Source organism: Piliocolobus tephrosceles, chromosome 2, assembly GCF_002776525.5.
Source record: "Piliocolobus tephrosceles isolate RC106 chromosome 2, ASM277652v3, whole genome shotgun sequence".
Taxonomy (NCBI): Eukaryota; Metazoa; Chordata; class Mammalia; order Primates; family Cercopithecidae; genus Piliocolobus; species Piliocolobus tephrosceles.
The window spans coordinates 172,484,987-172,512,293 of NC_045435.1; the positions used below are offsets into that span (position 1 = coordinate 172,484,987).

Here is a 27,307-nt window from a genome sequence, read left to right on the forward strand (position 1 = left end):
TAATCTTTTTACTGATAAAGAACTGGATGGCAAAGGCTAAGCAACTTGCCAAGCCCCACAGAACATGGTAAATGTTGGAGATTTGAAGCCCAGTGTGACTCATTTCGAATCTGTTTTTATTTGCTAATATAGTTAAACATTTGAGTATGTTCTCATATTTCCATTTTTATTTAAGACTGAGTTTGAAAATTTTAGTAGTGAAATTTTTCTGGCATTAAATATTTCAAAACTAGCATTTGGTTAGGTAAAACACTGATGTAATTATGATTCTTATTAAAATATTTTACAAAGATAATCAATGTAAACAAATTTGTCATCCATTTTGAACTATCTAGTTTAGGTAAAATGTGAATTACTTAAATTGAAACTTCAGGTCCTGCGACTTGGATAAGCAGATCCTCGAGTGTGATGCCAAAAGGCATCATTCAAAGATAAATACATCAAAAGGCAATAACTGAGGACTAACTTGAAAAGTTTGAAAGGCGAAAAAATAGTTCTCTACGTATTTTCTGTTTTCAGGAGATGAGTATGATGTATGTGCCATTTGTTTGGATGAGTATGAAGATGGAGACAAACTCAGAATCCTTCCCTGTTCCCATGGTATGAGTAATTACATACTGCTTTGAATTTACATATAGTAATTTATATTTAGGTTCCATATTCCAGGGGAAGAGATGGAAAATAGTGATTGGCACACCGTAAGCCAGGCCCTGTACTAGTTAGTGGTCTCATTCAAGGATGGAGGTGTATTATTAAAAATGTATAAACTTTCAGGCCGGTTACAGTGGCTCATGCCCGTAATCCCAGCACTTTGGGAGGCTGAGGCAGGCGGATCACGAGGTCAGGAGATCAAGACCATCCTGGCTATCAGTGAAACCCCGTCTCTACTAAAAATACAAAAAATTAGCTGGGCGTGGTGGCGGGTGCCTGTAGTCCAGCTGCTCGGGAGGCTGAGGCAGGAAAATGGCATGAATCTGGGAGGCAGAGCTTGCAGTGAATGGAGATCGCACCACTGCACTCCAGCCTGGGAGACAGAGCCAGACTCTGTCTCAAAAAAAAGAATTTATAAACTTTCTTCCCGTCCCTACATCATACATACAGAAAACTGAATATGGCAAGAGATTAAATATAAAAGTATCAACCACAGCATACTAATTAAAGATGTATATTTTGCTTCAACAGCTTATCACTGCAAGTGTGTAGACCCTTGGCTAACTAAAACCAAAAAAACCTGTCCAGTGTGCAAGCAAAAAGTTGTTCCTTCTCAAGGTGATTCAGACTCTGACACAGATAGTAGTCAAGAAGAAAATGAAGTGACAGAACATACCCCTTTACTTAGACCTTTAGCTTCTGTCAGTGCCCAGTCATTTGGGGCTTTGTCGGAATCCCGCTCACATCAGAACATGACAGAATCTTCAGACTATGAGGAAGATGACAATGAAGATACCGACAGTAGTGATGCAGAAAATGAAATTAATGAACATGATGTCGTGGTCCAGCTGCAGCCTAATGGTGAACGGGATTACAACATAGCAAATACTGTTTGACTTTCAGAAGATGGTTTATTTCCCTTTAAAATGTTTAGGTAATATACTGTAATTTGATTTTTTGCTCCCTTCAACGATTTCTGTAGAAATAACTTATTTTTAGTATTCTACAGTTTAATCAAATTACTGAAACAGGACTTTTGATCTGGTATTTATCTGCAAGAGTGTACTTCATTCACTAATAATAGACTGGTGCTGTAACTCAAGCATCAATTCAGCTCTTCTTTTGGAATGAAAGTATAGCCAAAATATTAAAAAAAAAAAAAAATCCTCAGTATAGCTTGCAATTAAGACCTAGATCACAGTATTTAAATGTTTTGTGTTTTATACATGAGGTCAGTGCTGCAGCCACCTAGCATGAACTAACCCAGCTTCCACCTCCATAAAGTTACCTAGAGTTGTTGAGTTGGAATATGTTCTGGCATTTACCTGACCTGCCAATCATTAGGGAGAGGCAACAAGGTAACTCAGCCTTTCCTCCTCCTGTCAGCACAAAGAAACTCAAAGCTGTATTTTCCCTTTCTGTTCCAAAGCAGTCTTATCCTGACAGGAGCGGTCTATACTAGTGCAGATTTCAACACTTTTTTTTTTTTTAACGTTTTAATTACTATAGTGTTATGTAGAGATCTGATTCAGCAGCTTATGTTTCTGAACTTATTTTCAGTGTCCTTAAGGGTTTTGTGGTGTTATCAAAGCAAAAAGAAAATGCTGCATAAAAATACCAAACTTCAGCAACTGTTAATACTCAGATCATATACCTCTTAATAAACAGCATCTTATGCTAATTAGCCCTGCTAAACTATGTACAGAGGAAATTGTTCAAGCATTGGATTTGAAAGTAAGTGACTTATGTTTAACAGAACTAATGATGTATTAAAACACTGTATTATGAAAAGCTAAATTATATTATACATCATTGTAACTATGTAGAAAATGTAGACTAATGTATAATCAAAATGCTAAGGATTTTTATATGGCCTTGTATGAGGGGAGTTTGAATGTTAATAAACATGTTTTCCACTTTAAGATCCAGTAAATGTCTGTTCTACCATTTACTTACCATATTAGTCTTATTTATATATATATCCTATAGAGGGATAATGATTGAGGTCAGAGAAATCACATCACCTTAGAATTTTATACAAAGTAACTGACCATTCACATGCAGTTAGGTAATCTCCCAAAAAGTTTAGACTGCTGCCAAAATTATTCCAAAAATAAACAGTGTACATTTTGGTACCCTGTTGTAGATTATGGTGTATCGAGGGAAAATTTCACTTTCCGAATTGCCTTTTAAAAAATGTTCATAATCAGGAAAAAATAGGTATTTCTACTTTGGAAAATAAACAGTTGAATTCAACATCAGCTATCTGATACCTCATCCCTCTTCCCCCTTTTTTTTTATAAAAAATTAAAGAACCACAGGCCTGAGAAACAGGACATCAAAGGTTACCACAGTAGTTAAACAAAGTTTGGAACTGGACATATTGTATGGCCCTAACCTTTTTAAACCTGCTTGGTCATTTGCATAATTTTCATTTAACCTAAGTGAGGGTGTGAGGACAAAACGTTGAGCTCAGTATCTGGCACATAAATGTGCAATAAGTAATAGTCTTCAAAATAATTAATTATTAAATAAAAACATCAAACCTTCCCTTAGTCTTTAATCCAAAGTTTAGAACAAGGACCTAGTTCCTTTATGTTAGGAGTTTTTATGGAAAAAAAAAAAATTTGTTTTTTGAAATTCCAAATTATTACTTTAATTTTATGTTAAAAAAAAAAATCTACAAAGTGTCTTATTTAGCAGCACTGGCTAGGACTGTTACTAGGTAACAGTTCACTTGAAATGTTCTGTAATTTCATGGTATAGCTTTTTGAATAGGACAGTAGGTGCAATTAAAATCCAATTTCTATTTAAAAAACATTTAAAAGTTTCTTGATTACAAAAGTAACATTAAAACACTAGAAATCAAAATATAGTCACCTGGAAACTATACTGCCTTCAGAAATACACATGTAAAATACATGTATATTAATACTGTATGTATGTGCACTGTCATGTAACGTTTATATTCTCATTAACATTCATTGGTAAGCATTCTCATGTCATTCTTCAATGACTATTTTGTCCTATGGACTTAAAATCATTTATTCAAACCATACCCCTTAAAAAGCTGAACCTTGTAGATGTTTTCCAAGTTTGGATGGCTTAAGTAATGCAGTGTGATGGACATTCTGGTATACAAATTTCTATAGCTTCATTTCCATATGTGAAATTCTTAGAACTAAGTACAAAGCAAAGTACACCTGTATATATTTCCCTAAGTATTTTTCTAATGAAATTGTGGGTGGAGGGCCAATGAATAGTTTCATTATATACTATTTTAGTGATATAGTCACCCTTTACCACCTTCTACCCCAACCTCCTCTCTCTGAACACACACACATACACACTGCCCCCTCACCTACTTACAGATTAATTCATTAACAGTTTCAGAATTTTGGTCACTGCTTTCTGTAATTGGTTACCCTAATAGTTCTTTACAAGTGAAGTGTGAATGTGTATTATTGTAAAATCTCAAATCATCACAACTCAACCACCAAATTTTATTTGCCCAATCTTTTGGCCTTAACAGGTCAAGAAACTGATACCAGGTTTTTATTAGAGTTTTACAATTTCTAGGTTATGTCCAACTACCAAAATAGCCCCAGATCCTTTATCTTCCATACTTTTACATCCCTGTGTATGTACAACCATACTCACAACCAATGCCTGACAACCAAAGAAAACTTTCATTATGCATGGTATAAGACAGATTAATTCCTATTCCCTAACCCATTGTTTCTCAAAAGGTAGCATAAACGCCACTTAAAATGAATCAGACTGACCCAGTGATTGTTTCTGAAAAGGGATTCCTGGGCTTATGGACTCTCCATCTCCAGGATGGAACCCCAGAGTCCATAATCTGCCTTATAACCAGCTCCCCAGTTTTATTGAAACCCACTAACTTTTGAGCACCCCTGGCTATAAGCATCTGCTTGACAGTTGTTGGTAATAATGATTTATCTAAATAGCCCTAAATTTACATATTTACCAAACTTCAATACATATCAGGGATTTTATGGCCTCTGGAATTAAATCTATTACATAGCCATGGTCAACATGTCACTACAAACCCAAAAAGTGCAAAAGCATCCCAATTACCTTATATGCTGCCTAAGGAATGTCTTCTGCTCTCATGTAGGAGGGCCCCAACTGGCTGACTTCAGCCTGCCAACACAGCCTCCAAATCTAAAGTCTGACTATACGACATTTCAACACAGAAAAATCCACAACAGTGCAGAAACCCTTCTTGGTACTCCCTTTACTGTTTATTAGATTGCACATCTAGAAACCAGCAAGAAAAGGAAAATACTCATTTTCTAGCAGATGACAGTTGCTTCTCACATACGCCTGAAGATGAGCCTGAAATGACTAAAAGCTATGTGTAACAGATCAAAGCCCATTAAAAAGAAATTCCCAGGCACTAACTTTATCTGTAATATTACTTGAAGTCGGCCATCACCTGAATGTTGTTAAAGTTTCATGCTTGTGGCCAGGCGTGGTGGCTCACGCCTGTAATCCCAGCACTTTGGGAGGCTGAGGCGGGCAGATCACGAGGTCAGGAGTTCAAGGCCATCCTGGCTAACACGGTGAAACCCCGTCTCTACTAAAAATACAAAAAATTAGCCGGCGTGGCGGTGTGGCCTCTAGTCCCAGCTACTCGGGAGGCTGAGGCAGGAGAATGGCGTGAACCCGGGAGGCGGAGCTTGCAGTGAGCTGAAATTGTGCCACTGCATTCCAGCCTGGGTGACAGAGTGAGACTCCGTCTCAAAAAAAAAAAAAAAAAAAAAAAAAAAAAAAAAAAAAAAAATTTATGCTTGCAGCAGACTTTGGCCTATTCTGTGTATTCCCACTTTGTCAAAAATCAGCTTTTAACAGTAAGCCAACAATTTATATAAACAACAGGAGCCTAGAGTATTTGGTTGGAATAAATTTATTTCATCTGTCTGTAAACAAGGTGTTTAATAGTTATGGCATTTTTTTAAATGCATATTAAATCAGATGAGTTAGACTGTATCCCAGATGTAACAAAGTGCAGGGAAAGAAATGGACAAATCAGCAACAAGATTTGTTTTTAAATCTGTACATTATCCACAAGGCCCAAACAATAGAAGCAAATACTAGAATGTCCCTAAAGTAGTGCCATTCGAAAGAAACCCTTAATAGGTTGGTTAAAATCCATCTCACAATAGCAACAGTTCATTTTAACAATAGTATGGCACAGAATACATATGAAAAAAATTCATCACAAGACAGCCAAGTCCACAATAATGCAACTTCATATAAAAACTCAAGCTGCAAATAAAAATTGGTCCTATGAAGAACAAACTGGACACACTCCAGATGGTTATGTTGGGATACCTAATGTCCATAATGGCAGCCTTTTACAATTTTACTAAAGAGTAGAGCTGGTGTGCAAAGAAAAAGACAGGAATAAAAATCTGAGCTATTGCAATGATGGAATGTCCCTGGGGAGTCAATCAGTATGGTTACTGTAAGGTCATGGGAGGAAGTGCTTTTTGCTCTTGTTTTGCCATTGCACTCTTCATATGTCCTGTAGACACTATGAATAAAGGTTTGTCTCAAGTGCAACAACAATACTAAAAGCAAACTACTGCAGCTCTCAATAGCTCATCAACAAAAGGGATATTAATTGGTTAAAAAAACAGGCACTGCATAAAAAAAGATGGAAGCAAACCAAATGCCTATGTGCGAAGGGAGGTGGGGTGGGAAAAAGAGAAGAGTGAAGGAAAGATGCATGCACTTTTTCCTCCCAACCATGCGCTACAAAAGGAAGACTAAATGAGCCAAGTAAATGCTCAAAGTGCTGAAAAGACATTGATCAGAGATTGTACAACCGGCACCTTGCTTAATATTAACTTATTTTAGTAATCAATATCCCATAATTGCTAAGACAAAGTGATGCCCAACTTGGCATGCCCCCTCCCCCCAATTTCAAGGTATCATGCAAATCATTATTGTGCTGCAATTATGTTGCCAGATAAGGGTTGGTTACATACAGTGGTTAACATACAAATGATCCATTGGGCAAACAGGAATCATGACATTAGAAAATAGGTAAAGAAAAATTAGCTACCATCTATAGTTTGGTAGCATTGTGACCATAATTAGGGTTGTTGATGAAGACAGTTGCTAGGTAGATGGGGAGAGGCTGCTTACACATCAGACCTCCTCAGGTATAAAGCGAGTTCATATGCTTTCTTGTTAAGTGTGCCTCCGTGGACACCTTCCTTTCCCATGACTATAACCAATGCTGGAGTACACAAGGAAACAAAACAAAAGTGAACAGAATTATTTGGGGGGGGGGAGGGCAGAAAGAAAGACATCTTTCCCCACCAACAGAGGGATACAAAGGAGACACAGGTTCATACCCCATCACCCTGCATTGCTAATAAAATTTCCAGAATTAAGACTTAAGCTTACAGCTAGGAAAGTTTAAGAGCAATTTTCCCCTAATACTTAACAGTCTGCCTAGCAGCTAGAACCCAGAGTCTCTCAAGTATTTTGCCATTGAGTATGCCTTCTTATTCAATCCGCCTCCATGGACCCCTTCTTTTCCCATTACAAAGACCAAGACTGAAAGAGAAAGAAGAAAAGTGTTTCAAAAGAAGTGTTAATCAAGAAAGTCACATAAGTTTTAGCAGACAGAACCCTGATTAATAAGTTAACATTAAGTTAGTTTTCCATGAACTGCCAAGCACTGAAATCAAGTAGGTTTCCAAAAAGAACTTTCAAACTAGTAATATACTAAACAGAAAACAGTAAACTTGAATGCATCTTGGAAGCCCAATCAATGCAAGCAAAAGTTCTATACAACTATCTTTACACTACAGGAAAAAAAAAAAAGTGATCATTTGTCTTCTATTTTAGGGCAAAAAAATTCTGGCTTATGTCAAGTACATGTTATTACTTGCCCCAAACATATAAACTTAATAAACTTAGGGAGTTTTTTACTTACAAACTCTCCCCAAATTTTAACATGCTTGACAAGTTTAAACTATTACGTTTCACCAGTGAGGCTAAATGTATCTATTATTTCCAAAGGAAAATGAAGATCAAATTTTAAGTAGCATCCTCAGTATCATTCAGAAAAGGCCAAATTAAATTATTTAAGGTGTTTGCTTACTGATAACTTCACTGTACTAGCCTTGTTTTTAATTGCGTCTAAAAGAAATAGGTTTACGATTTCTAATCGTTCTTGTATGATGCAATTCAAAGGTCTATAACCCAAAATATATGTGTATGTCAAATTTTATATTCACTACCACTAGATGTCAGTAGTGCTGTAGAGTATAAAATATTCTGGTTTTTTGTCTTGTGCTTGACGCTTCTTTTTAGCATATAGCGCACCTAATGGGTTTAAAGAGATTTGTCACTATTTCAAAGTCATCTAATTTTCTTATAAATACTTATAAACATCAACTCACACCAGAATTACGCGTAACTTTTAGGATAATCACAGGGAGCTGGTAGAGCCACAGCATTAAATTACAACTCAGGGCAGCTTCAAGTCCCCTCACATGGTAGAGCTGTTATTAAAATTAGATGTGCCAAGTCAGCTATGTGAAGCTACAGAAGCACTCTATATTTACAAAATATTCGTATGCGTTAACCCATTTAAATGTATTTGTAAATCAATCAGATGTCATAATATACCTCAATTTCAAAAGTTTATTTTGAAAAAGTAGGGAGACTTAGTACAATTAAGAGTTTCTATAATGCTGACAACAGTCTGGAGACACCTGAATTTTTGGACCAAGTACACAAATGAAATGTAATTTCCTACTTTTCAAATCTAAGTCTCAGACACACAATTTTTGAAACTATTTCAGTGAATGGACAACCTACTCCAAGATCCTCATGTAATTATCTTTTCCCCAGCAAAGTTCCTAACTGAAAAATGAACTGATGTTAATTTTTACTTCTTTATGCTGAGTAGTGAAATGGTTAGAATACAAGCAAGAAAAAAAAGAAAAGAGATCCAAAGGTCAAACACAAACTGCAAAGGACTAAAATAACCAAGTGATTCCAACAATTTAACAATCTGAACCACCACAGGATTGTCATTTGACATGCCAAGCAGTTTAAGAGACTTTTAAGTTTAAAAAGGTGAAAGTGAGTTGATACGAATATTCTACCTTAGAACAAAATCAGGATCTAAGAGGGCAGGTTGCAGATGCTGTAGTGTAGGTAAAACTAAAGCAGTGCTTCTCCATAGTGCTGGGCAGTTCACAAAAACCACCTTAATAGCCATTATGGACTAACTTTTATTCAAAATGTTAAAAGAAACTGCTTAATAAGTTGTAATGTGGCATGCAACTTTTAACCAAAAGAACGCCTTACTTACCTCTACCAGCTCTGCCGACAGCAACATTGTATGTTGGCTCCCCACCTTGACTCTTTGTCCGGATGTCCATTGTGCAGTCACCATCGACGTATAGACTATCTCTGATCACTGAGCATTTCTTCGCGCCAAGAGTCAAACCGTTGGTAAAGAAACCTTCCCGGTCTTTTCCTACAATCATATCTATTTCTATTGGCTGTCCCCCACCAGAAAGAAAAAAAAAAAAAAATGAAGTTGTAGTTAATTCCTTTTAGGGCTTGATGTTAACAGGAAAGGCTGTGTGCTACGCCAGACAGCCACATTTCACTAACGTAAAACCAAGATTCAGTCTTTTCTTAATAATTACTTAATCCTATATAATCACATCTTTTACATCAGTTGATTTGATTTCAGTTAACGGTGTCGTCTCTTAACCAAGACCAGTCTATACAAAGAAACTCTAAATAGTTGATAGTTGACACTAGACAAAGTGCAAACTTAAAGAGTTATTTATAAACTGTATTAAGTCAGCTGGTGCCTGAAAGTGTTCACATAATGGTAAAAATTCAGCTATCAACTCTTTGAACACAGCTGGTCTATCATATTCAGTCCCATTACAGTAAATCATGTTTCATCACATTTCAAGTTGCTTCAAAGTCTCCCAAAATAAAGCCTGTTCTTTGATTTGTTCACTTCTCTGCTTGGAATAACTAGAAATATATCTGATGATATGGACTTCAATCCCTGGACATCAGTGCTTTTCCAAATTCATATTTCCCTCCTATTTTTCTAGCCACGACTCCTGTTTCTTTCCAACTTCCCTTCCCCTCCCATCTCAGTAATCAGTTTTCTTTCCGGGCAAACGCAAAGTGGATTCTGTCTACAGCACTGCGGTAGGCAACAGTAAAACAGAAAATGGAGGGAGATTGGGAAAGAAACTGAGGTAGCCACCAGAACCGGAAAGGAGAAAACGTGCATTCTAACATTCCATGAATAAGAAGGAAGGCGTCGCCCCCATCAGAACTGCAGAGTCATAGCAGGCCCCAGCCATTTCCAAGCACACTCCCGCAATCTTCCTAGTCAGACAGCGGGAACTCACACACAAAGACAAGAGGACTGCAGGAAAAAAGTTGATGACCAGATGCCAATTCCCTACAAGAATTGTAGTCCACTGCGGGTATACGAGACCTTAAAGTACTAGCATCAAGGACTGAGTTCTAAAGTTAGACTTTAAACCACGTTAAGTGGTAAGAAAATAATTAGCACCCGTAATAGGGAACCTGAATTTTGGTGTTTAATGGGAAGGGAGCGTGGTGCTAAGAAATTAAAGGAATGGTCTCGTATTCAACACAATTATCATAATTTTAGACACAGCCTTGGGCAGAAAGAAACAGACAAAACAATAAGCTGGAGGCTTAGTGACAAATACTCCCCAAACATACTGCAACCAACTCAAAACCATCAAGTCTCAAGAAAATCAGGCAATGTGAAGCATAAAACTGCATTAGTTCCTTTACTGCCACCACTAAAGAGGGAGGGACTTGGAGAAGTGAAGTGTGCTCCTGGTCTTCGCAGATAATTGAAAGCCCCCGAAAAGCATCCCTTTTTTTGAGCTATGTTGCGTAACTGGGGATAACCGTATATCGATGAATCTCCATATGAGAAGGAGAAAAATCAATGGCAGTTCGCCATCTTGGAGAATTAAAAAAAAAAAAAAAACAACCTATAGAGCTACAGATGAAGTCGAGATTCACGAATCCACCTACGCGGTCGGCGTACATCTCTCGCAAGCCCTAGAGGCCTGGACATCGGCAAACCTACGCAAAGTCGCTTCGAGAATCCCGGGGGCCGGGTCGGGGCCGCCGCCTCCCACAGCCGGAGGCGCGGGCGGCTCGCTGTCCGCGGAGCAAGAGGCGGCCAGGAAGCCTGGGGACCTCTACCCGGGACCCGCGCTCCCCAGCCCGGATCCCCGACCCCCGCTTCCACCCCAGGACGTGCATAGCAAACCTCAGGGCTTCAAGAGAACCTAGGGGAACCGCACTAGGAGGAAAAAAGGAACCCCTCCCCTTGCCCTGGCCGGTGCGTGCCCCCTCCCCCAACCCGGGCACCTGGACCCACGCTGGGAACGCCGGGGGCGCCCGGCGAGAGCCAGCGAGGAGTCCGGCCGCCGCCCCCGCCTGTCAGCGCAGCCCCGGGTGAGGGGGCGTCCCCGGGCCTCGGCCTCCCAGCCCGCCCGGCAGCCGCATCCTCGGCACCCGCTGCCTAGCACACCTGCGGGCTGGGCCCTTGGTGTTCCGGCCCCGCGCTGCGGCGCCCTCGCGGCCCGCCGACCCCACTCCGGTGCAGGGACCAGGGTCCCGGCCGCCACTGGTCCTCACCGTAATGCTCTGAAAGACGCCCCCGGCCGTGGCTGCCCAGACGTATTTGGCGTCGCAGTAGCCGACAATGGCGGCCTCCTGGCAGCAGCCATCGCACATCAGGTTATCCACGTAGCTCTGCCAACCGGCCATCTTCGAGCCCTTCGCACTGCAGCGCGGACGGCGAGGAGCAGCAAGCGCGGCGGCGGCGGCGGCGGCGGCGGCGGCGGTAGCGGGCGGCGGCGGCGGCGCGGGGGAAGGCGGGGCGGGGGCGGGGAGGAGGCGGCTCTGCGCAGGCACCGACCGCCCCCCTCCCCGAGGAGCTGCGGAGGGAGGACGCGGGTTCAGCGATGAGGGACGAACCTCAGAGCGCGCCCGGCCACCTGGCCGCCCGCAGCCGCGGGGCTGACTAACCAGCGGCGGGAGGCTGCGGAGCGGCTGTGCCGGTGGTGGCGGCGGTTGCTCCTTACCGCAGCGCCCTCCGTTCTCCGGGGATGCGGCGGGGCGTGCGCGCGCGTGCGTGCGATCCTTCCGCGGCGCCCTGGCACGGAGGGTCCCGGGAAGGGCGGGGGGAGACTGAGGCGGGGGCGCGGAGGGATACCGCTCCGGGACAATCACGGCCGCCACGTGCGGCAGGCGTCGGGCGGGCGCGGTGGCGTTGCGGCGGATGGCCGATCTGCGGACCCCGGGCCGGCGGAGAGGGTGGCCCCGTCGCTCTCGGCACCCTAGGAACAGCAGCCGCAGGGACGCCTTGGAGCCCCGCGGCCTGGCCGCGATGTGCTTTTCTTCTGTGTCCGCTGCCCAGGATGCGGAATCTTGAGCCTTGGTGTCGGGTTGCAGAGTTGCCCTGGCGACGGGATGCGGAGCGTTTCCTCTTCTTTGTGGTGGGGGCGGGTGGTGGCAGGGTCGCCCAAGCTAATCTCCGAGCCCCTAAGGGCACCCTCTTTCCTGGACCCCTTTTGCGTCTCGCCCATAAAGGCAGACCCGCGGGCGCGCGCCAGCAACCTGAAATCAGAGCAGGCGCCCGTGGCGCTCAGGCACCTTGCTGAACTTCGCCGATCTTTCATTGTTGCTTCATTTGGGTACCAAGGGCCTCTCATTCTGTGGATTCTTTGCCTGGAAGAGCCCCCTTAGTGTTGCTAATCACGTGTGTGCTTAAATGGCTCGTAAATTCCGAACAAAATAAATAGCGACCTGTGTTACACTGTTTCTTGAAACTGGGAAAGTTACTGGGGCTCGAAGTATACGCAGAAAATACAAAGATTAAAAACTAGGGACGAGTTCACTGAGTGAACACCATAACATTTCTGCTCTGCAGGGTAAAATAATTTCGGGACCCAGGTCTGGGCAAGATTTGCATTAACAAGGTAAACGGTGGGTGGAGTGCCTGAGAAGCTATTCGTATAGTCTTTGGTAGCCTCTGGGCACTAGGACTAGACATGGAATTAGGGGTCCCCCAACAAGGACTTCAATTTTAGGTTAATAGAAACTATCTGCCACTTAGGAAAAGCAAGCACCAAAATGTAGATACGTTGATGTTCACCCTTAAAGTTATCGTGTAAGGTCATGATTTGTAGGAGGATTAAGGAATGTATCTCTGGAAAGGGCAAGAACGTTGCTTTTAAAAGTCTAATTGGTTCTGAAGTTTGATGTTTTTTCTGCTGATTCCTTTAAAATGTTCGGCTACTAGAGAGAAAAAAGTACAGTAAAAGAACCCCCAAGTCGGAGACCCATCAGACTGAGAATATGTATTTTTCTCATGTTCTAAAGATACAGAATACCTGTGTGGTGTAAAATGTGAGCCAAAAATTGTTTCATTTTTCTAAGTGTGCCTCCCACCTGATTTAATTACACTTAATTGTTCTTGTTTATAACTGCCTTTTATGGTGATGTTGATCATTTTAGTCCTTCGATCATAGCACTGTATCATCTTAAAAGTTAATAATAGATTACTTGTAACACAGGCTCACTATGTGAGAATTCATAAAGCTGTATGTACATTTATTGTACTCTTCATTGTATGTATAATTCAATAAATTGAAACAGTAAACAAAAAGGTAATGATAGAAAAAATAAAGTGATGATAACTTGAAGTATGTTGAATTTTTATTAATTTACTCTGAAGGTTTTAAAGTATAATTTCTAGACGTTATTATCTTATTATTATAGCCCAGAGTTGGAAATAACTACATTCTTTTCCTATTCTTTTATTGTTGGCTTTAAACAGTGAAAGAATTGGACCAACAATATTTTCGAATGCAAATCTCAAAAGATTCTAAAACACATTTCTTGGGTAAAATATTCACAAAATTTAGAATTCCTGTCATTTTTCTATATTTTTCAAAATATAATTCATTTTAAATTACTGCTTACTTTTCCAACATGATGTTATTTTTCTAGAATTGCAAACAGTAAAATTTAAACAACTGAAAAAAAATTCTGTATAATAGATTAAATTTTACAGTTTCAGTTTTTAGGTTATGTATTCAAAGAGAGTCCATTTGCTGTCTCCGTTTTCAATACTGTGATAAAGTAACCTGTGCTTTTTTGTTGGTTGGTTTGTTTTCTGAGATGACACTCCAGTCGCCAGGGCTGGAGTGCAGTGGCCTGATCGTGGCTCACTGCAACCTCCGCCTCCTGGGTTTAAGCGATTCTCCTGCCTCAGCCTCCGAGTAGCTGGGATTACAGACGCTCGCCACTACGCCCAGCTAATTTTTTGCATTTTTGGTAGAGATGGGGTTTCACCATGTTGGCCAGTTCGAGACGAACTCCTGACCTCGTGATTCGCCTGCCTTGGCCTCCTAAAGTGCTGGGATTACAGGCATGAGCCACCATGCCCTGCCACCTGTGCTTGTTTTCTTTAGAGCCAGCTTCCTTGAATGCTGCTTTATTTTCCATTTGCATCTTTCTCTACTTTTCTGAGAGTAATGCCTAGGATAATAATTGTAATATCTGGGCAGAAGTCTAGAAAAGTTGTTGCTATGTTGTTGATACAAATAGCCAGAATAATGTAGCCATTAACAATCAGTAGCATATTCAAGTTTGGAGTGCATTATTATGCATTCTTTCCAGAAGTATTTTATTCTCATTGAGTAAAGCAGAAACTGTGTAGTAAACCACATTCTTTAATGTGTAAGTCCAGTGGTGTCTGAACCACTTGAATCCATGTAAAAGTCATTTGAAATTTTAGCAAAACTCAAACAAGAAATTATCTTTAAAATGTACACAACCTGATGATCACTGGGGACAGGATCTAAAACTATAGACTGTAATTACCCCCAAATTTAGTAAAACTATAATTAACCCTCTGTTATCTAAAAATTTCACCTGCATACTTCATTTCTGAAAAAAAGTATATTAATTATAAAAGCAATATCACAGCAATAAAGTTTAGAAAATGGAGAAAAATCCTTAATCCCACAAGCTAATACAAATATCTTTTGAATGTATTCACTCTTTTATTTATGATTTTTACAGTAAAGAACAAGGAGGACTTATAATTCCGCATTTGGCCATTTTACCCTGAAATTCTATGAATTTTTGCTTTTTATATTTTGAGGCTATTAGGAAAATGGAAATTTAAATTTTTATATTTTTCCTTTCTGATGAATTTATTCTTTATTATTTAGTAGTTATCCTCTTTATCACCAATACTGCTTTTTGTCTTAAAATTTTTGTCAAATATTAAACATCCCAGCTCTCTTTTCATTGGTGTTTACCTTATATAACTTTTCTCTCCCCCACCTCTCTTTCAACCGTTCTCTGTCCTTTTTATTTGTGTCTCATAAACTTCACACAGCTGGATTTTGGTTTTTTATCCAATATGGCAGTATAACCTTTAATTGGCAAGTTCATTCCACCATTTACATTCATTGTAATTATTGACATATATGTGGACTTGTTTGAACTAATTTTATTAGTCTCATTTTTTTTCTCTGCTTTTTTCTTCCTTGCCTTTGAAAAATACGTGGGGCATGTGTGTCTTATTCTTCCATATTTTTTTCAGATTTATGCTAACAATTTCTATTCTCTTAGTGTTACCCTTAAATTTTTGCCTTGCGTATTTAATACAATAAAGTTTTAAGTTAAATATCTTAAACACTACCCCTAGACAATCCAAAAACCTTAGAATGTTTTAAATCTGCACACCTCTCTCCAGACTATCTTACACAGATGTTTATTTATGTATGTGTGTATATATATGTACTTACATGTTTGTATTTTACTATTCCTTTTTATATCTCAGATCATTCTATGATCATTTTTCTTTATTTCTAAAGTACATCTTTTAGAAGTTCCTTTAATAGAGGTCTCTTGGTGAGAAACTGTTTATCTGAAAATGTATTTATATCACTTTCATCCTCTAACAATGGGTTCGATCTACAATGCAAAATGGACACTTGGAAGATGTTATTCGATTTCATTTTGGTTTTTGTCATTGCTGTTGTATCATATGGATGATTTGTCTCTTTTCCTCTGGCTAGTTTGGAACCTTTTTGTGTTTGCTCTTCTACAGTTTCACTATGATGTGTCTACTTTTGGGTTTATTTTATTCTACTTAGGAAAATAGATTTATATCACTTCTGTAAAATTCTCAGTCACTGTCTCTTCAATTAATTCCTTTTTCTCAGTTCTCGTTACTGTCTTAGAGTTCAGAATTCATGTTTCTGTTTCCTCTTCTGTTCTCCGTATCTCTTAGCTTCTTTCATCTTTTTCATCTTCTTACTACTCTCTATGCTCTATTTTGGGTAATTTCCTCAGCTATGTATTCCAGATCACTGTTCAAGTATGTTTCATCTGTTGTTAAACTCCATACATTGAGACTTTTTTAATTTTTAAGTCTATTTTTCATTTTAGAAGTTCCATTTTATTGTTATGCATATCTTCCCAGTTATTCCTGATACTCTGGTATTTCTTCCCCATCTTTGTGGTTCCATGCTTCATTTCTTTAAACGTTTTTTACCTACTTATTCTGTACTCTGTATCTCAGTACTCAGTATTAAATGAGGCTTTTAAAATCTTTTGTTTTTGCCCAATGAAACCATTCCAATATATAAACAAGTTTTGTGTTGTTTTTAATCTATCTCACCCATAGTGGCTTGCCTCCTTGTATGCTCGGTGATCTTAAAGATTGTGAATTATTTCATTGATCTTAATATGTGGGAAATTTAATGGCCTAGAAAGTGTGGATACTTTTCTTCAAAAACAGTTTGTATCTGCTTCTACTATATGTCCAGGGTGCTAGCAACCTGGGCGCATTTTAACCCTTTCTGTGGTGCCCCCTAAATGCAGGAGTATCTGATTCAGCTCCTCACATAGCTGCCACTAGCATCTGCACTCAGACTAACCCCATTTTTCCTGGTTACATACAGACTTCAGCTCTGCTTTCTGCTCAAGATTTGTTTCTCTTTATTTGGCGGGAAAAGGGTATTTTGAATATTTTTCTAATACTTTCTGTATGAGGATTTCAGTTCCTCCACATATGCACCAACACTTGATATTCTGTGTCTTTTTAATTTTAAACATTTTGCTAGGTGTATTATGGTCTTTAATTATGGCTTTAATTTGCATATTTCCAATGACAAAGGTGAGCATCTTTTTCATGTTAGTCATTCAGATACTTTTTTGTGAAGTGCTTGTGCAAATCTTTTGCTACGTATTTTTCATTGTTAATGACTGTGCAGTAGTCCATCAAGTGGTTGTATCATAAGTTATCATTTCTTATTGAAATGTCAGGTAACTTGAGAAACAATAACCAAAAGAAAACTTCTTTATGATCTGTGTGGTGGTGAACTCTGAATTGTGTGGAAATGGATGAAATACATTCTTTTAAATGTCTGATGACAAGATTTAAAATATGAAGTGTGCCACTTAATTTGGTTAATCAAATGTGATAGACATTGCTGATTTCCCTATCCAGTGTGTACTCTTCTTCCTTGCTAACAGAATCTTGAATTTGCTTGAGATAATAGTAAATAATTTAAAATACCTCCGTAAATACCCTTCCAGCTAGGGTGGTCATCTAGTCCATTGGCCAGTAAACTAGATCAAAAGCTACTTCATGGACAGCTATTTTTTTGTTGATACCTGTATCTTTCTATAAAGGACTGCTCAGCTGGCATAAGCTTTCTACTTTTTAACCTGTCTTTTCTCTTGTCCAGATTGTGATTCAGTGTAAAGTGGAGCAGTCATTCCTAAGTGCTGAGCATTGTGCAGCAGGAGGGGAAAGGGGCCTATTCTCTCAAGGGCCTTCACTATCCATGCATTTCCTACCCCCAGACTCTTGTGACATTGGGTAAACAAACTCTTTACTTGGTTAAAGTACTGTAATCAGCCTCTGTTAAGTGCAACCAGACCCTGCTCTAACCAGAATATCCATTTTGCTATCCCACCTCAGGTCTCTAAGCATTCTAATTTATCCAGTTTTGCTTTTCCATAATGAGTTAAGCTCTTGAGGAAATGCTTTACATCTATTGCATCCCTATTGTAATAATGACTGAATTAGCCGTATCATAGAAAATTGCTCTACTGATTTTTTTTTTTTGCAATAATACATTAAATAGTGCCCTAGAGGCTTCAAGGATTTCGTGTACCTCCCTAAATATCACATTAGCTGATAGAAAATTCCATATGAGTCATGACTCATTTTTTCTGATTTGATGCAGAAAAGAGAATTCCGGAAGCACATGTGGAGCATTTCATTCCAAGTTACACATGAACTTGAGAGATGTTTTTTGTAGAATTCCAAGGGTAAAGGCACAAAGCCTATAAAAACACTGGCCGTCTTGTTATCTGATATGTGAGAGAAATGCAGGCAATCCATCAAAACACCCCCGAAAGAGATTACATGTCTAATTTTTCTTCATCTCAGTCCCAGAGGACAAATAATAAAATTTAATTAAGTAGCTGTCTCCCCCAAAAAAGTATTAAATGAGGCTTTTTAAATCTTTTGTTTTTACCCAGTGAAACTCAGATATCACTTCGGGGAAAAATTCTTTCTGGGTTCACAAACATACTGATAGAGAACTAAAAGGAAAGTGTAAATTGAGCAATGGCTGTGTTCCATTTACAAGCATTTTAAAAGTGAATGTCAAATATATAGATGTCTAAATCATTTGATTTTCAAAGAATGTAAACTTCGTCACCACCACCTACAGCACCCCCATTCTTATTGAGAAATTTATATTAGGTAGCTAATTATGCACATAATAAGACTGTCAAAGATCATGTTGACGCCTTATCCCACTTTACCATTTCAGGCTGACCCAAACTCATAATACGAATAGATGTACATTTACCAAAGAGACCAGCAGCAGAACAAAAGCATAAACAAACATGAGAGTAGGCTAATTTTACCAACCTGAGGTCAAAAGTAAGTATTTTTAGAAGTAAGTGAGTAACAAGATGAAGTAGATGATGAAGGTGGTATGCAGGACTGTTAATAACTGAAATTCCAAATAGAATCCAGCAAGGTTAAAGTGAAACAGTTTCAATACGATTCCTTTATGTTGTAGAGGTTAGACTCACTTGATGACTTATGTGGCTCTGTTTTAAAGACCTCTTGAACAAAATATTTAATTGGAACTATTTATTTACTATCAGTTCTTTTAGTGGATAGTAGCTATTCCTGGTAATATTAACATTTTTCAAATCATATAGCAAGTATTGAGCTCTCGCTCTTGTTACATATAACAAGTATTACATATAACAAGTATTGTAGCTCTTGTTACATATAACAAGTATTGTAGCTCTTGCTACAGCTGTACTTGTTGGTATGTATTAAGGATAATATTTGTTTAAAAAAGTCCTTGCCCTCTGATTTAAAGTCAGGCAGGAAAGTAACGCATGCAAAGCACGTAAGCAATGTGGTCTGGCTGTAGAGTTATGTGAGAGGCAAACAAGGATATGAACTAATTATATTACCATTAGATCACAAAATCAGATGGTAAACACTCTAGAAGGGCAGAGACGGTGAAAATTAATGGAGGCTGGAGTTATAGGAAACTAATAAAACAATGTTTCATAGAAAAGACCCAAGTACTGTGAGACCTTAAGGAACGGATAGAACTGAAGTTTGATTTTCAAAATCATAGAGACAGCATAAGCCACTGATTCCCCCTTCCACTAGAAAAAGCAGCCCACAGAATGAGAGAAGATATTTGCAACACATTCATCTGACAAAGTACTTGATGTGGTTTGGCTCTGTGTCCCCACCCAAATCTCACGTTGAATTGTAATCATCACATGTCAGGGGCGGGGCCTTGTGGAAAGTGACTGAATCATGGGGTGGACTCCCTGCCTTGCTTTTCTTATGATAGAGTTCTCATGAGATCGGGTTGTTTGAAAGTGTGTACCACTTCCCTCTTCGCTCACTCTCTCTCCTGCTCCGCCATGTGAAGACTGTGCCTGCTTCTCCTTCACATTCTGCCATAATTGTAAATTTCCTGAGGCCTCCCCAGCCATGCCTCCTGTACAGACTGTGGAACTGTGAGTCAATTAAACCTCTTCTGTATGAATTACTCAGTCTCAGGTAGTTCTTTATAGCAATGTGAGAACAGACTAATTCAGTACTCATTCAAGATATGCAAATAAACTACAGGACAATAGAAAAAGGGTGACAACTTGTAAGAAAAGTGGGCAAAGGCTTGAATGGAAAATTTGCAAAAGAGGCCAATAACCACAGGAGAAGATGTTCAACTGCATTAGTCACCAGGAAAAAACAAATTATCTTTTGCACCGTCTTATACCCATTAGGATGGCTATTATAAATAATAAGAATAATAATAAGTGTTGGTAAGGATGTGGAGAAATTGGAATCCTTGTGCACTCTTGGTGGGAATGTAAAATGGTACAATATGGAAAATAGTAAGGTGGTTCCTCAAAAAATTAAAAATACAATTGCCATATGATCCAGAAGTTTCATTTCTCGGTATATAAACAAAAGAAGTGAAAGCAAGAACTCAAACAGATGTGGACACCCATGTTCACAGCAGCATTATTTCCGATAGCCAAAAGGTAGAAGTAACCCAAGTGTCCATGACAGATGGATAAACGAGTGGTGGTATATACGTACAATGGAATGTTATTTAGCCTTAAAAAAGAAGAAAATTCTGACACATGCTAAGACACGGATAAACCTTGAGGGCATTATGCTTAGTGAAATGAATCAGTCACTAAAAGACAAATATTGTATGATTCCACTTATATGAGATACTTAGAATAGTTAAAATCCTAGAGAGAGTAAATAGAATGGAGGTACCAGGCCTGGAGGGAGGAGGAAGTGAATTATTGTTTAATGGGTACAGAGTTTCAGTTCAAGAAGATGAAAAGAGTTTTATATGTGGACGATGGTAACGGTAGCACAATAATGTGAATAGAATTCATTCTACTGATCTGTACACTTTAAAATGGTTAAGATGGTAAGTTTTGTTATGTGTATTTTACCACAATTGAAGTTTAACCACAGTGCAATATCACTATTTACCTATTAGAATGGCAAAAATGAAAAAGAAAATACCACGTGTTACCAATCAGAACAACACATACACTGATTGCTATTAGGAGCGTAAAATAGTACAATAATTTTAGATGATGTTTGCGGTGTCTACTATAACTGAACATACACAAACCTAAGACTTTACAGTTCCACTCCTAGATATATATCCAAGTAAAAATGCTTCCGTGTCTTCCCTAAGGGACTACAAGAATGTTCACAGCACAATTCATAGTAACTCCAAATGGGAAACACCCAAATTCCTATCAAAAACAGGATGGATAATAAATGTTATATTCATGCAATGGAATATTATACAGCAGTGAGAATAAACATAATGGTAACTATTTTCAACATATGAATGAAATTCACAAACATACAGTTAAAAAATGTCAGATAAAGTGTATCCTTTGGGTGGATTATTTGAAAGGTACCCTGGAGTAGTGTTATAGTACTGTTTCTTGATCTCCAGGCTATTTATATGGATGTGTTAACTCTGTGGAAATTCATCAAGCTATATACCTATAACTGGTACAATTTTCTGTATTTTTGTCATAATTAAAATGAGAAATTTTGAAATCCCAACAGTTAGGTGTGTATGCATGTGTGTGTGTCTGTATGAGAGACAGTGAGTGAGAGACAGAGACAGAGAGAAATAAAAAATTGGCAAACTGTTAATAAAATTCATACAGAAATGCAAAGGACCAAGAATAACCAAGAAAATGTTTCTTGAAGAACAACAGAACTGGAGGATATTTACTATTGGCTATCAAGTCTACAGTATATGTAATATTGGCACAAGGATAAACATATAGGTCAATAGGCCAGAAGAGAGACTCCAGGAATAGATCTATGTATGGTCAATCACTTTTTCAAATGGATGTCAAGGTAATTAAGTGTGTGTGGGAGAAGATAATTTTTTCAAAAAATAGTGCTGGAACAACTGGACATCTGTGCAAAAAAATGAACCTCTACCCTTACATCTCACTCTCTGCAAAAAATTAACTCAAAGGGGATCCTAACTTAAATGTAAGGGCTAAAATTATAATATTTCTAGAAGAAAATGAAGAAGTCTTTGTGACCTTGAATTAGGCAAAGAACTCTTAATTAGGACACAGAAAGCATGAATCACAAAAGAAAAAATGATAAATTGGACCTTATCAAAAAGTTTTTAATTTATTTCTTTATACGACAAACTGTCATACACTCATAATGGGAATGTAAAATATGGTACAGCCTTTTGGAAAACAACTTGGCAGTTTCTTAACATTTTAAACACAAACTCACCATATGACTGAGCTATTGTACTCTTAAGCATTTATCATGGAACTTTAAATCACATGTTTACACAAAGAGTTGGACAAAAATGGTTTTAGCAGCTTTATTTGTAATAACTCCGAACTGGCAAAAAAACCCAAATGTCCATCATCAGAGGTATGGATTAGAAAATTGTGGTATATTCATATAACGGAATATTATTCAACAATAAAAATAACACATCTGATACATCCAACAACAGTGAACCTCAAAATCATGCTTAATGAAAGAAACCAGACCACCCCTACCACAAAAGAGCACCTACTGATAGAGCTGACCTAAGAAGCTTTGAAATGCAATATTTCGACTTGATATGACAAGGCAGACAAAACTGTATATAAACGCTACACTCTGGTTGGTAAATTTGTTTCTCATAGGTGCATAGTTAGCAATTCTGAAGCTCTTTTACATGTTGTGTTTTCTAAGGCTGCTGTAACAAATTACCACAGACTTGGTGGCATGAAGCCAGAGAAATTTAATCTTTCATAGTTCTGAAAACCGGAAGTCCAAAATCAAGGTGTTGTCAGAGCCATGGTATCTCTGAAGTCCCTGGGGGAGAATCCTTTGTATCTTCCAGCTCCTGGTGACTTCAGGTGTTCCTTGACTTGTGGCTGCTTCACTACAGTCCCTGTCTTTACCTGGCCTTCTCCTCTTGCCTCTATGTTTCTCTTCTCTGCGTGTCTCTTATAAGGATACTTGCCATTGGATTTAGGGCCTACTGGGATAATCTAATGTAAATAAATCTTGAGATCCTTGATTATGTCTGTGAAGGCCCCTTTTCTAAATAAGGTTACATTCACAGCTTCCAGTGGTTAAGACATGAGCATATATTTTTGAGGATCACCAATCAACCTAACACACATGTATATAAAAATTGAATAAGTGCTTTGCAAACACTGTCACTGCCCAGAGCCCCTGACGTCAGCCATAGTCGACCCCACCGTGCTCTTTGACATCACTGTCAATGGCGAGCCCCTGGGCCACATTTCCTTAGATCCGTTTGCAGACAAAGCTATTAACACAAAGACAGCAGAAAATTTTCATACTCTGAGCACTGGAGAGAAAGAATTTGGTTATTAAGAGTTCTTGCTTTCACAGTTTTATTCCAGGATTTATGTGTCTGGGTGGTGATTTCACATGCCATAGTGGCACTGGTAGAAAGTCCGCCTGCGGGGAGAAATCTGATGATGAGAGCGTCATCCTGAAGTGTACAGGTTCTGGCATCTTGTCCATGACAAATACTGTACTCAACACAAATGTTTCCCATTTTTTCATTTGCACTGCTAAGACCGAGTGGTTGGAAGGCAAGCATGTCGCCTTCGGCAAAGTGAAAGAGGGCATAAATAAGGTGGAAGCCATGGAGTGCTTTGGGTCCAGGAATGGCAAGACCAGCAAGAAGATCATTTCTGACTGTGGAAAACGCTAATAAATTTGAATAGTGTTTTATGCTAACCACAAGAGAATTGCTTCTGTAGCTCAGGAGAGCACCCCTCCAACCCATTTGCTCACAGATTATGTACTTTGTACTATCTCTGCTATTCTTTAGGTTCCATCTTTTTCTTATTCCCTTCCATGTCTAGCTGTATTACAGAGTTACATTTATGATCATGAAATAAAAACTAAATAACAAAAAATAAAAGTAATAAAAATTGAATAAGAAAATATATTGTAAATAATGAGAGCCAGGTTTCTCACTGACATGAGAAAGAAGTTACAAATAAGCAAGAGTGACAGGTTAGAATGACCCCTGTGGTGCTGGATTAGAGTCACAGTTATCAGCATGAACTTATATTAATATGTATACAGATATATGAGCATAAATACAGGTATTGTAGATACATGGGTTAGTATACATACATATATCTCCTACCTCTGTTCACTAACAGAAGCTGAAGCAATGACACTCAAGTAGTAACAAGTACACATAGCACTTAGATCTTTATTTCTAAATACCTTTTTTTGTCTGTTTGTTTGTTTGAGATGGCATCTCACTCTGTCGCCCAGGCTGTAGTGCAGTGGCGTGATCTCGGCTCACTGCAACCTCCACCTCCTAGGTTCAAGCAATTCTACCTCAGCCTCCCGAGTAGCTGGGATTACAGGTGCCTGCCACTGTACCCGGCTAATTTTTGTATTTTTAGTAGATACGGGGTTTCACCATGTTGGCCAGGGTCTCAAACTCCTGACCTCAGGTGATCCACCCGCTTCGGCCTCCCAAATCCAAATACCTTTTTCCAACAAACAGGACCAGTGCTCCTTAAAGAAATGGTTGTTTCTAGATCTAGAGCAGAGTAAATACAATATGAGCCAGGAGCATCTTATAGTGCCAGAAAGGAAGTGTCCAGAAAAAAACTCTATAGAGATGGAAATTAGATTAATGAATGCCTGTGGCTGAGATTGAGAATGAGAAAATGACTGCAAATGAAAATGAGGCTTCTTTTCGGGATGGTGGAAGTATTCTACAATTAGCTTGTCCTATTGGTTTTACAACTCTGCAAATATACTACAATTCATATTGATATCATGTGCCTCCTGATGTGATGAGTATGAAAGTTGAACATGTCCATACACGTCAATAAATTTTATGATGTATAAATTGTACCTCAACAAAACTGATTAAGAAGAAAATGCTCAATAAAACAAACAAACAAAAAAAGGTCAGGCATGATGGCTCACGCCTGTAATCCCAGCACTTTGGGAGGCAGAGGCAGGGAGATCACGAGGTCAGGAGATCAAGACCATCCTGGCCAACACGGTGAAACCCCCATCTACCAAAAGTACAAAAAATTAGCCAGGCGTGGTGGCACACACCTGTAGTCCCAGCTACTTGGGAGGCTGAGGCAGAAGAATCACTTGAACCTGGGAGGCGGAGGTTGCAGTGAGCCTAGATCGCACCACTGCATTCCAGCCTGGGCAACAAAGCAAGTCTCTGTCTCAAAAAAAAAAAAAAAAAAAAAAAAGGATGGTATATGTTGAAGACATGGAAGAACCAACTGAAAGTGCTACCAATGGCCAAAGTTGGAACAATCTGAGCAACAAATTAAGTAATGGTAGTATTGGATTAAAGCCCTAAAACAGAATCTTCATGATATTCATGACTCCATACTGACATACATACATGCATACATAAATGGGTAAGAAGGGACAAATCTTCCTTACAGACGCATTGCAAGTACTAAATATAGAAGGAATGAGAGAAATAGGAAATCACCATTAGAACACCACAATAATAGCTACTCTGAGCAAGATCCACTGATGAAGGCTAAAATTAGTGAGTGAAACTTTTAGGATGAGTGAGATATTTGCATAACCTCAAAGTATCTCCTTCTAAATATTTATTAATTACTGTGGTCATTTAATATAAGCCTATAAAGTCTTTCATATACCCTCCTCTAGAGGTAAAGTTTAACTCCTTTTCCCTTGCTACTGATGAATAGAATATGAAAAGGGAAAAATAGCAAGAGAAAAGTGGCAAGCATGACCTTGAAAGTGGGTCAAAGTTAGCATCAACAATAATAAGTCATGTTGATATAATGCGCCTGCTGATATGTGATAAATATGTATCTTTGGGGTTTGTTCCTTTGTTTGTTTGTTTTGAGACACAGTCTTGTTCTATTGCCCAGACTGGAATCCAGTGGCATGATCTCAGCTCACTGCAATTTCTGCCTCCTAGGTTCAAGCAATTCTCGTACCTCAGCCTCCTGAGTAGCTGGGACTACAGGCACCCACCACCACGCCTGGCTTTTTTTTTTTTTTTTTTTTTTTTTGTATATTTAGTAGAGACGGGGTTTCGCCATGTTGCCCAGGCTAGTCTTGAGCTCCTATGATGTGATTTGTATCAAATCTCCTAAAGCTGATCACACCCATACCCTAGGACCTGTCCATTCCAACCATAGGTATCCATGCAACAAAAACATGTTCACATTTTTTTGCACCAAAAAACCTTTAAAAGAGGTTGAAAAACAGCATTATTTATAATAGCCCAATAAGTAACACCTAGCTCAAAAGACTATTTTGAGGACTAAATAAAGACTATTTTGAGGACTATATAATATATATAAAATATATAAAGTAGGGCCACAGGCTCTGGTACAACAGACAATAAAAAGCTATCATCATCATCATCATTATAATAAACAAGGGGGGCTGGGCAAGGTGGCTCACACCTGTAATCCCAGCACTTTGAGAGGCCAAGGCAGGCGGGTCACCTGAGGTCAGGAGTTTGCGACCAGCCTGGCCAACATGGTTGAAACCCCATCTCTACTAAAAACACAAAACATTAGCTGGGTGTAGTGGTGGGTGCCTGTAATTCCAGCTACTCAGGAGGCTGAGGCAGAAGAATCGCTTGAACCTGGGAGGCGGAGGTTGCAGTGAGCCGAAATCGTGCCACTGCACTCCAGCCTGGGCGACAGAGTGAGACTCCATTAAAAAAAAAAAAAAAATCCAGGACCCCAGGGAATTTGGAGTTGAGTAAAGATTATTACCCAGAAGGTATCCAACTAATATTACTGAAACATTAGGAAGAAATCAAAATAAGTTTATCTCCAATCCTAGAAAGGTAAAAACAACTTTAAGGAAGAAATAAATTCACCACACGGTACTTGATGTTTGGAATAGTTTAAGGTTAAGTGTTGTGATAAGTTTTGTTGTTTTGTCTACAAAATGCATTTTATGTATTTTGTATTTTAAGGTGTTGAAATGTTCAAAAGAATCGGACATACTAAGTTTGCAATTGATGTTTAAATGAATTTAATCAAATTTTATACCAATACCTAAATGCTCACTCCACTGACATTAAGGTTCATATAATTGTGAGTGTTCCTCTCTATGCAAAAACTCTCTCAGATAGAAAAGGCTAACCTATATGCCACAAACTCAGTCTTTGCAGAGAGAAGGACCGTGACTCAAAATGCACCCTGTGTGCTGGGAAGATTTCTGTCTTAGTGTGCTTGGGCTGCTTAGATCAAGTACCACAGACTGGGGGATTTAAACAACAGAAATTTACTTCCTCATAATTATGGCAGCTAGAAGTCTGACATCAAGGTGTCGACAAGATTGCTTTCTTCTGAGGTTTTTCTCCTTGGTTTGTAGATGGGCATCTTCTCTCTATAGTAATATATGGTTTTTCCTCTGTGCCTATCTGTCTCC

General features: G+C 39.0%; 2 protein-coding genes and 1 pseudogene across 9 annotated transcripts in view; 2 read left to right on the top strand and 1 right to left on the bottom strand.

Moving 5' to 3' along the window:
- Positions 1-2,579, top strand: part of RNF13 (ring finger protein 13) — a 182,875-nt gene extending 180,296 nt beyond the window's left edge. For all 7 annotated transcript variants that reach the window (XM_023215411.1, XM_026449834.1, XM_026449836.1 and 4 more), the window contains 2 exons: positions 520-600; positions 1,183-2,579. In XM_023215411.1, coding sequence (XP_023071179.1) covers positions 520-600; positions 1,183-1,547 — 446 coding nt within the window. In that variant the 3' untranslated portion in view covers positions 1,548-2,579. The remainder of the gene's footprint in view (positions 1-519; positions 601-1,182) is intronic.
- A 2,987-nt stretch (positions 2,580-5,566) lies between these two features.
- PFN2 (profilin 2) lies at positions 5,567-11,826 on the bottom strand. 2 transcript variants are annotated; one of them, XM_023215416.1, is made up of 3 exons: positions 11,374-11,826; positions 9,020-9,212; positions 5,567-7,248 (listed from the first exon to the last, which is right to left on the bottom strand). In XM_023215416.1, the coding sequence occupies exons 1-3, from the start codon at positions 11,503-11,505 to the stop codon at positions 7,151-7,153; spliced, it is 423 nt and encodes a 140-aa protein (XP_023071184.1). In that variant the 5' UTR covers positions 11,506-11,826; the 3' UTR covers positions 5,567-7,150. The 2 variants fall into 2 exon arrangements, with proteins under 2 accessions (XP_023071184.1, XP_023071185.1); XM_023215417.2 differs by having other exon boundaries at positions 5,567-6,925; positions 11,374-11,608.
- Positions 11,827-18,638: 6,812 nt separating this feature from the next.
- Positions 18,639-23,588, top strand: LOC111544757 (annotated as a pseudogene).
- Positions 23,589-27,307: the final 3,719 nt, after the last annotated feature.